Raw genomic sequence first — 11,433 nt, forward strand, 5'->3', positions numbered from 1 at the left:
AATGTGTTAAGCACTTAAGCTAGTCTTGTCACGTTGAGTTGAGTTTTCAAGAGTGATGAAATAGTGGGTCTTTCCCATGAATTTGAGTAGTTTTTTTTTTTACAACGGGAAATCGTACAATAGAGAAGAAAAACAGTCTCAAGGAAACAAACATAAACAAAAACAAAAACAAAAACAAACTAATTTGTAATAAAAGGGAAACTAGTCGTCCTAATTTGTAATAAAAGGAAAACTAGTCGTCCTAATTTGTAATAAAAGGGAAACTAGTCGTCTTGCATAAGTGCGCTAAAGAAGAAGCATGAGCCACTTCTTGACGACTAACTTTCATGATGCGGCACCCAGTGAACGTTGCAACAATATTGTGGAGGTCTAGAATAGTGTGTTGTATCGACACATCCGGTGCTAAAGTGGAACCAATAGAGCAACTAAGAGGATGCGAAGCTGTATAGACCATAACATGTGAGAAACCCGAAGCTTGGGCCCAAATCATAGCTAACAAGCAAGCCCTAGCTTGAACCTGGATAGCAGAAGCATCCCATATAAGTTGACCTTGTTGCAGATAAGATACAGATCCTATAATAGTGCCCACCCAGGCTGCACATGCTCGTTGCGTCCTTTTGTTCCATGTATAAGATCATATGTTACTTTTATGTTATTTTTCTTTATTAAAATTATTAGTATTTTCAAACCATATCACTTGCAAAATACGCCACACTGATTATTTTCGAAATTAATGTAATATACAAAAATCAACAAAGGGGAATTAAGAAAAAGAAGCAATAAATAATACACAAGAATTATGTGGGAACCCGAGATATGAGAGAAAGACCATGAACTGCATAAGGACTTTAAATATGAGATGATGATACAAGGATAATTTTTAAACTCTCAAGGTTCTATAACCTCTTTCTAGGATCTGAAACTTCTCTAAATCTAGAAACATTCTCACTGTGAATACATAGGTTATTCTCAACCTATCAGATTCTAACCAGATATGTTGTTGTAGAATAGGTGATTCATAAGCCTAGCACATAGGATTATCAAGAGCGACAACTTGCAAACACTATGATAAAATAAGAACAAGAATATAGACAAAATTTGAGCTACAATACAATATTATGATCTAAAAACAACACAAGGTGGAGAAATCGGAGTTGTAATACAAACATGTAAAATTGCATAAGCAACAAGATTTAGGGATAAAGAAATTGAGGAATTTTTTTCAAGAGGTACATCGATGTAATACTAGTAGATTCTTTATATCAAGTAGAGACCACTAGAAAACTAAAATACAAGGAAAATAAAACAAACAAAACAATTAAAAACTAAAACCTAAGAACTAGATCTAGTTCTTGAAAGTAACGAACATAAACTTCTTGAAAAAGCGGGGCAACCACCTCTTGATAGGTGGTAACTTCGAGAGTGACAATAGACACAAAGCCGTATTCGGAATGATAGTTGGTCATGACATCGACGACACAACCAAATTCCATCAGTAAAAGGAGCAAGCTCTCACCGACGATAGAGGATGGAATAGATTCAACGAAAAAAATGTATTCATATAATTTCTTACTATTTCAAATAATTATTACAAGTAAAATTTAATACAATATCAATTGAACTAAATAACTTAATTCTCTTCTCAAAAAAAAAAATTTATTTTAAACACACTCGTTCCGTTTTTTGGTCCTACTACGTGGAGTTTTCCATCACATTTGACGAGACAGACTTCTAGGATACTAGGACACAAAAAATTGGTGAAATTTGGACGGTTTGTATTGAATTAACTCACAACTTCCCCTTTCTCTCTCATCCTCTTCTTCTTCTTCCATTTTTACTTCACTGACACACTCCTCCTTAGTCCTTACCTTCCCCCAATCTCCTCGATTTCCCTCTTTTTCATCTTCTAATTTCTCCCAAATTCATCGCTTTTTCGTTTCTAACTATAATTCCAATTTCCCCCGATGATTTTCAACACTATTCTCAATTTTAGGGTTCTATTCATTTCAATCTCTTCTTTTAGGGATTTGATCGTCTTATCTCCTTTCAAGTAACATCCAATTTCGATATGATCGTCTGCTTCTTTGCAGTTTTTTTCTCTATGATTGCGCGATTTTCTATTCTAATGATCGTTCTAGGGTTTTTTTCCGCTTGATCTTCCTGCTACTGTTCATTCAGGTTTGTTACTTATTCTTTTTTATGTTAATCTATTTCTGGATTTATTTTCTCTTTTTGCAAATTTTATCTACTAGTATCAATTTTTTTTCATTTCTGCTGGCGTTGTAATTGAGATTGTTAACTTTGCTCAATTGACTTTGAATTTTACTGGCAAATAATTGGTTTATTGTCAATATTAATTTTTTTTTTGTGTGTCAACAATTTGTTTGAAAAATGAAGCAGAGAGCTTCAAATGCGAAATTTGAACTATATCAAAATTCTAAAGGAAATGAATTTAGCATGCTAATGTATGCTTTTTATTATGTAAGGGCTGATGAAACATCATCTTTGCGACTCTGAGGGTAAGAACGAGTGTACCTCCTGTAGTCCTGTCCTTAAGTGGGATAGTTATGAGGTTTTGTGCTATGCTTGGTATGGTCTTATAATTTAGCGAACGCGAATAAATGGTGAATTTGTTGGGATATGCTGTTTATACTCTTTGATTTACCTGCAACACTTGTGTTGGAGGCTTGGGGAATATTTAGTTGCAATGGCTATGCATACTTGCTTATGATATTTTTAAGTGCAATTTACTAGCAGGGTATGACCCGTAGGCTGTAACATCATTTGCTAAATCTGACATCACTTACATGTCCTAGTTGGCTAGTGCGAGTGATAGGTTATTATTGGTTTAGCTGTTTTTTTTCCCTTCACGGTTAATGCTTCAATGTCTAAAATGTTTGCTTGAAATGTTAGAGACGACAGAATGATAAGGGGAGGTACCAGGAAAATCATTCTCAGATTGCTTTTGTTTTTAATAATATGGGACTATCACCATCACCATCAGTGTGCTGCGTGTAATATTCGAAAGAGAATTGAATAAATGAGAAACATTTTAGTGTAATTTAATTGTTCCATGATTTACCCCTCAAAAAAAATTGTTCCATGATTCATGTATCATAATTGTTAGGTTGGAAGAAACGTGCAATAGACTTGGTTACTAATGTTATAGCTAGGTGAAAATTTGCATTTGGCATGTCAATTCTCTCATATGACCATTTTGATTTATATGTGGCAGTTGGCACTGCAGAGAGCTGAGGGAGAGAGAGCAAATGAGAAATAGCGAGCTTACCTTGCCACAGATATAGCTGCAAAAGAAACTTGAGAAGATGCTACTGAAATAAACTAGTGCTAGAACTTGAAAAACATTAACTGGATTTATCAGGTCTATGTGATCACCTTGAAGTTATAAAGAGGCAATGAAGGTGACAGGAACTGCACAGAATCGAGCCAAGCAATTTGAAGAGGCACATTGGTCAAGGAAGCAGTACTTAGACACTGCTAGGGGACACTACTTGAGTGCACTTGCTGGGCTGAGTGGTGGAAAGAAAGAACTAACAAAAATATCTCATAGTAGTGATTCATCTTTGCTTTTGGAAGACAATGCCATCAACCAAGAAGCAAAAGCTGAACGAGCATCCACACCAGGAGAACAAGAGCAGGCAAAGACCTTCACCGAAATAGACGTACAAATGCAATTGCCTAACAGAGTCCTCAAAGCATCTGAAAATGATTTGCACGCTGTGAAATTACAGTTACATAAAAACCTTACTAGAAATTGCAAATCTCAAATCACTGAAATGATTTGTAAACTTAAGAGTATCAGAAAGGAGTTGGATAGCAATGATGCGGCCGATTTAAAATCTACGACAATTGCCTCATTAGAGTCTGATGATGCTAAGGAGTCATTGCCAAAGAAAATGGTAGAGAATAGCTCCCTCCACAGGATGGTAGAGTCTCTTAAAGCTGAGCTAGAAAATTGGAAGAAGGAACATGCAGAATTAGATGGTATTGATGCAGGAGCAGAATTTGTGGCAAGAAATTCGCATTTCAGGCTATTTACAAGCAAAACCGAGAATGGAGGTTGTCTTGAAATGAGAAATAAAACTAGACAGACTTCTGAAGAGGTAACTCAGGATAAAGATGAAGCAAATGACTTGAAGATCAAGTCTAAAGGTCTTAAACGGGAACATGGTGCCACAAAATTCTGTAAAGAAGGGGAGAAGAGGCCGAGAATTGTTCTTGGTGTTGATGAAGTAAAGGAGGGTACAGAGAGCGCAGTTGATCAGGCTAAAAGCTTTCCTGAGGGAATCTATCCTTTAAGTGTATCAACGTCTGAGTCTAGTGCCCGAATCATGATTTCTGAAGATGAGCTTGAGTCATCAGGCCAGCAAGTGGGGAAGTCAGCGAGGTTAGAAAGGAGCACTTCAGTTGCAAGAACAGAAGGAAATGAGGCGGAAAAATGTGATTATGCTTCTGAATTCTCTATTCGGTGAGGATCATGTACATCTTTTATCTATGCCTTCACTGCAGGACTGGACAAAACCAAGAAAACTTTCCATTATATTTTTTATACTATTTTTACTCCATATGGTTTCCCCTTAATCTCTTTTTTTTTTTTTTTGTTGATGGTTCCGCCGATGCTGCATTTATAATTTCTGGCTTCTGGTGTTGGTTTTACTTTAAAATCTCTCTTCTTCTTACTTGTTTTCAAGCTTGAATCCCCTCCCCCTCCTGGAAAAATAAAGTGAAGTCAGGGTACCAAAAGATCAATTTAATATATGCTTTCTGATGGAGAATGTCTCCATAAACAATCTAATATTTCTGGAAAATAACGAAGGCAGTTTGGGGGTTACTGTTGCCTAAACACTACATAGATAATAAGAAAACATCTGATAAACTAACGTAACCCAAATGCTAGTTCCTGAACTATATGAAGTATTATTTTAAGAATTATTAACCTGATAATTCACCCATAAAAATCTATATGAAAGAATGAAAATATTACAACACACATACTATGAAACCATTGAAATAAGACATAATAATTCAGGTGCTCATCTTCCTTTCTTTGTTATCCACCCGACTTGCCTCTTCAATATATACGGTCTTTTCTATTTATCATTTACACGTGTCATTATGTCCATTCGAGGTGCGAGATTCAAGCCATTTCTTGTGCCCATCTTGGTTAATTGGAGAATGTCATTGTTTATCTGCAGAGACTTTGTCTTTTCTGCGCGGAATAAAGACATCAGCTTGAATTGGCCCTTCTCTCAAAAAAATCTGCAACTTTGCATGAAGCATGGTGTAAAGGATGTATTGCCTCCTTTTCAGCCTATGAAATCTCTTCGAGATACTTCCACGAAAAGATGCTTGGCTGAGAGAAGCTTGCACAGTGAAGAAAGTAATCTTGACGGAAAGCAGCCAATGCTGAAAAATCATCTTGTACCTGGCACGACTCTGCGAATGGATCATTCATGGAACCAGGATCTTGCTGAAGGCTACAGGGATTCAGATTTATTTCCTACTGGAGGGGATAGAGGTTTGGCGTTTAAGACTCTTGCTGCTGCTAATTCACAATCAGAAGTGGGGTCGGTTTCTACTAGCAACCTTCCTTTGTCAGAAGTCTCAGATGAACGAGAAGCTGTAGGTTCAGCTGCTATTAACAAGAGGAACAGTTCAACATCACAAGTATCTAATAAGAAGTGCAAAGTAACGATGAAGATGCACAATAACAGTAAACGTAACCCACCTGAAGATATAACATCTGCTTGTACTGTCCCTCCAGAAACAATTTCTTCGAAGATTTGCCCTGTCTGTGAGAACTTCTCGTCATCTTCAAATACCACTTTGAATGCCCACATTGATCAATGTCTTACTTCACAATCTCCTCCAATCTGGATGAAGAGTTCTAAGCTAATTAAGCCTAGAATAAAACCAAGAAAGATAAGATTAATGACTGATATCTGTGCAACTGCTCCCTGCTGCACTTTGGAAGATTTGGATAGAAGAAACGGTACTAACTGGGCCACGAATGTAGATTTCCCTTTGGAGGATGCTGAGGTGCCTGTCGAACGGAGAATTGCTGGAGTATCATCCAGATGTCTTGTAAATAATGTTGATGATGCTTCTGTTTATATTGACTCAAGTGGCAGGAAAATACGAATTCTTTCGAAGTTTAATGATACACCACCACCATCGTTTTCGAAGGCTAGAGAGGATTTAAGACCAAGGAAGCAATCAATAAAGGGCAAGAGAAGCAAATTTTTTTCACCAAATAGGAAAAAGCATCTTGCTAAACATTTGAAGTATCTAAAAGTCTCCCGCCAAAGGAAACGATCTTTTTCTCTGAAGGTCAAGGGCCGCTCCACTAAAGTATGCCCTTGTTCTTATGCTTTTATTTCTTGTTGCACAACTCATTCTCATTGTTCCTTATCTTCACCTTTTTAACATCTAAAGTAATATAATTGCGTTGGTGGGTTTTGATAAGGGAGGGAGGAATGAAAAACGAAAGAGGAATAATGTCTAGGGGCTGTTTGGTTTGGCTGTGGGGAAAGGAAAGGAACAAGAAAGAGAAGTAAATGAAAACCCTTGCAATTACCCATTTTGTTTGGGTTGAGAAGGGAAATGGCTTTCAACCCATTTTCAAGTGTTTGGTGAAACAAAAAAGATAAAGGGAACCCCAACCAACACCCACCAAGCTGAACGTAGCCCAACCAAGGCACCTCAAACCTTGCTGACCTTGCTGCTCCTCTTTTTTTTTTTTTTGCTTCTCTCCCCCGTCGTGGCTGTTGCTTTCTTCCTCACTAATTTAAATATTGCTACTTCAAGTTCCCAAAGTTTATTCTTCTCTGCAATGGTTGAATACGGCTGGAGGTTTTGGATCTGAAGCTTGCCAGCCATATTTAACCATGTTAGGGTTGAATTATACCATTCCAGACCTTCGGATCTGAAACATTGAGGGTTTTCTGTGCTTGGCAATGTGACCATGGTGGTTGATGATAGTGGTGGTGTTCATTGTGGTTCGCAAAGGATGGTGGCATCAAGTTCTGATGTCGTGGTGTCGTCGGTGGCGACCTGGTGCAGCTGGTGGTAGGAGATAGTGGCGAACTGGTGGTGTCAGGTGCATGGTTCAAGGGGCAGGAATCAGGATGCTGAAGTTCGGTGGTAATGGAAGAAGATGGTGATGGTGTTGAAATGTCCAAACCCCGAACTTGGGGAATTCAAGTTCCGGGGTGGGGGTGTGGAGAAGTATAAATAGGGAGTTTGGGGGTTTTTCTATGCAGAGAAACAGGAAAGGCGATTTAAGTTATTTATCAACCAAAACACTTGCAAATAAGATGTGATAATGTCAACCAAACACTTGCAAAGGGGATGAAAAAATGTCAACCAAGCACTTGCAAAAGGAGATTAAGGTCCATGGTTCCCCTTTCCTTTCTTGATTACCCTCAACCAAACAGCCCCTAGGTGCAAAAGATGCAAATACCACCTATTATTAACGCTTCTTCTCGTGTGGCTGTGTGCAACACTCTGATGTATTCTTCATTAGACGTTCTATTTCAATTTTTTGTGATTTTTTGTTTTTCTGAAACATGGTTTTCTCAGTTAATCTCGAGATCGGTTTCATTCTAGAAATTTGAGTTTGATCATCTCCTACAGGCTTGTGAGACTGAAGAAGCTATGGTGGCAGTGGGAGACAGGCATATAGAGCAGCAACAATCCGTCTCATCTGATAAGAGACTCAAAGCTCAAGAACAGAACCATCCCGGTGTTGCAGGGACTTCAAGTCGATGGAAATCGCTCAAGATATCTAATTTGTTAAAGAACAGTGATTCTGAAGCCATTACTAAACTCTCGAGGTGCGACGTTCAAGCAGCAAAGGACTTGGTCATTGGGAATGGTCAAGTTGGGATTGCTCAATTGGAGCCCAGGAGGACGCCTGTCAAGAAGCATTTGAATTTTCCAAAGAGATCTCTCTCTTCTAAACAGAGAAACTTGAGGACTCTTGTTATTTACCCTGCTGGGATGGACCAGAGCAGCGAGGCTTCTTTGAAAGGGAAGACTCTAGGTGGTCGCTCACTGAGAGGTGCAGTGCGTGGAAAGATAGAGGCGTCTCAGATACCTTTGAATTTGGGAACTGATCAGTTCAAAGGGGGTATTGCTAAGGAATCAACACCCAGGATTTCAGAGACCACTACTGTTCCAGCTCCTGGTGGTGAAAGAGAAGTTGACATCCAACCAAATGCTTTACAAGTTGCTGATATTTCCGTTCCTACTAGCATGAAACTGCTACATAGTTGTCAAATTGGCCTATCTGAAGGAAGGAGGTTACGCAATAAGACTAACATGCTTTCACCCAATCGCTCTGATTTTCGTGCGTGCCAGGCTAATTCTGACAAAATGGGGTCTGCTCTTGAAGACTCTTGTGACTGCAGTGGAAATGAAGAGACAGAAGCATGGTCTGCTGATATTATTCAACAGTCTGGTGCTATGACTGACCACCCAAAAAGCAGCAGATTAAGTGGCTTCCTTGGAAGATCTAGCACGGTTAAAGTGAGACAAAAGCAAGCGTTGGAACATGGTCAGGATGGACAGAAAGACACCAACAGAAGTGATGAACTTTCTGATGACACCCATGGTAATTATAGTTGTGTAAGATCGGCCACAAAAGGTCTTCATAATGATAGGGATTTAATTGCTTCCGTTTCATCTTCCAGCTTTGCTGTTGGAGTGAATGAGATAAGTGTAAGGACCGTTTTGGATTCTGAAGTAGAAACTATTGCTGATATATCTCCTCAGTCCGAACTACTGCATTGTTCAGACAAGTTTCAGGGTGCTATATTCGGGGCTGAAACTTCAAGTCAACCTGATCTGAGTGATGCGCATGAAATGTTCTATGGAAGAGTAGCTGACGCTGAGAGATTGGAGCTGAAAACAGGAGATTACATTCTAAATTTTGGGCATGGAAGTTTTCCGGAAGTTGATCCAATACCCATTCCAGGACCACCAGGATCAGATTTGCCTAGTTTCAGTGATATGGGCTCTGAAGATCTACATGAAATTTCACCAAGTAAACCATCCAGGGATGGTGATGATGTGGTTGATAAAGATTTATCGGAGTCCTTACTATCTGCCACATCCACTATCTCAAGCTTGGTTAGAACAGATGATTTTACTTTTAACGATCAAGAATCTTTGAGTGCTTCTCTTTCAGTCCCTGATATTGTTAATCCTGGGTGGTTAGGTGCCAGCTCTGGACCTTTGTCAGGGATATCAACTGTGTCTTCACAATTTAGTATTGCTGCCTGTGAAAGGGTCACTTGTGTCACTAGTTCTGAAAAAGGCATGAATAATCTAGGAGGCGGCCCTGCCACGCTGAATCATGATAACCAGCCATGCTGTTGTTCCAAACAGAGCGAGTGTACTCAGAGTACTATGAATTCTAGGGAATCTCAACTCCTGGGGTGGAGACCTACAACCTATCAAAATCTTTCCGGAGGGAAGCATACATATTCCACCTCGGATGGATTGTCAAATGATTTTGAGGACAGAAGTGCAGTGTTCTCTTCCAGCATCTACCAAAGGGTAGAGTCCGCCAACTTATCTCATTTTGTAGAAACCTCGCAACAGAGTCTTACATCTCTGGAAACCACTGCAGAAGCAGCTGATCCATTTTTGAGAAGTGGTGATTATGATTCTGCATGTCCTGCTCCGATTTTGCGGTTGATGGGGAAGGATTTAATGGTCAGTAACAGGGTGGACGGTGATCTGTCACGGTCTCGGGTGGCCATTAATGCCGGTATGAATAGGCTCGTGCATCCTGTTACTGAAATCACTTTCAGGGTAAACAGAAATTGGCATCCTCCGTCCTCACAGACTCCTGGTTTTATGGAACCCCAGTCCTCCCAGAGTCCTGCTTTTGTGGAAACTCTCCATGGGCAGGATCCACATATTTTGTCTGCTCGGCATTTTGATGATGGGTCATCAAATGTGATACAAGGCTTTGAAGGCCATAATCGAGCATTGGAGGACGTATATATAAATGAGCGCATGCGTGGTAGTTTCTCTGTCCTTGGAGCAGCGCCTTTGCAAAGATGAGTTTGGAAGCTTTGATTTCAGTATCAATTCGAGGTGAAAGTTTCATCCAGCAATATATTGTTTGGAGATTACAAAACTCAGGAAAAAGCTTCATTCGGCGACGTCACAAAGACCACACGGGTGAGGCATGGCATCTCCTAGAAAACTTTGCCTAGTGTTCTGCCATTTGGATGCAGGGCCGTGTCTTTAAGCATTGGGGGTTCGTAATCTCGCATTCAAATTCGTCACGAAGTTGGCGTACATATGTAACTCTCACGTCATTCGTATCCAGCCTGTTGAGCATGGACATAATTTATGAAAAGGTTCAGAAGTTTTTCGCATTTGCTGTCAGTACATATAGCGTGGCAAATCCATTCAAACTATCAGGTCATATGTGACTTGTTTTTATGGTGGTTGGAACAAACATCTTATATTACAGAAACAAAACTCACAAAACCAATTATTGTTTTATTGGTATAACAACATATATAAATCAGCAATAAGGAAGGGCCTTTTGTAGAGTTTAAGGTTCCTGTTTGATTTTTCTATAATAAAACATTTTTTCGAACATATATAGGTTAAATCTTCAAGGTGCTTCAAGGTTAAATTTGCAAGAAATTCATCTTCAGAAAATCTCAAATTTTGAGTAGCTGCTCTGAGTAACCAGAGGAAATGTTATATCTTATATGTATCAGGTGTTTAGGATAAAAGTTGGTTAGGTGTTGGTTTGGGTCTCGTATGTTGCTTGACGAATTTCAAGCATGGGGTGGAGCCTCCGACGCTGAAGTCAGTAACTAGCTAATGGTGTACGGTGTACTCGGGTATAGTCTGTGACTCTGTGAGAGAGTATTGGTGGGTTGGTTCACTTGGTTGGTACTGTGATGAATGATGAGTACTGGAAATGGAAAATATTGGTGGATCGTAGTCATTTGGGCCTATTGACCATCTAGTAGTAGATTGAGCTCCCAATAGAGACTGCGAGCCAAGTCAATGAGTCGAGCAACTTGGGCTTATGAGCTGTGAAATACTTAGATTGGAACCCTAGTAATAATAGTCAATAGAGAATGAGTAAATTATACTCCCTCCATCCCAAAATATAATTCCCATTTCATTTTGTACAGTCTTCAAGATGTATCTTTGACCTACGATATCTTCTATTTTTTATTAGTAAAAAACATAAAAAGTTGATATTACGAATTTATACATTAAGACGAATTTAACAAGACTCCTCATGAATATGTTTTTTTTGTATACATTAGTAAGAATATTTGGGCAAAATTTTTAAAATTTGACTTCTAAAATAGAAATGGAAACTATATTTTATGACGGAAGGAGTAACATTATATACCCAAATAAGAC

General features: G+C 39.0%; 1 protein-coding gene across 1 annotated transcript; it reads left to right on the forward strand.

Annotated features, from left to right (window-relative positions):
- Window positions 1–1,749: 1,749 nt before the first annotated feature.
- LOC104891994 (hypothetical protein) lies at window positions 1,750–10,595 on the forward strand. Its single transcript, XM_010677791.4, has 4 exons — window positions 1,750–2,178; window positions 3,236–4,489; window positions 5,217–6,372; window positions 7,657–10,595. Exons 2-4 carry the CDS (start codon window positions 3,417–3,419, stop codon window positions 10,093–10,095), a joined length of 4,668 nt encoding a protein of 1,555 aa, XP_010676093.1. The 5' UTR covers window positions 1,750–2,178; window positions 3,236–3,416; the 3' UTR covers window positions 10,096–10,595.
- Window positions 10,596–11,433: the final 838 nt, after the last annotated feature.

This window comes from Beta vulgaris, chromosome 4, assembly GCF_026745355.1.
Source record: "Beta vulgaris subsp. vulgaris cultivar EL10 chromosome 4, EL10.2, whole genome shotgun sequence".
NCBI lineage: Eukaryota > Viridiplantae > Streptophyta > Magnoliopsida > Caryophyllales > Amaranthaceae > Beta > Beta vulgaris.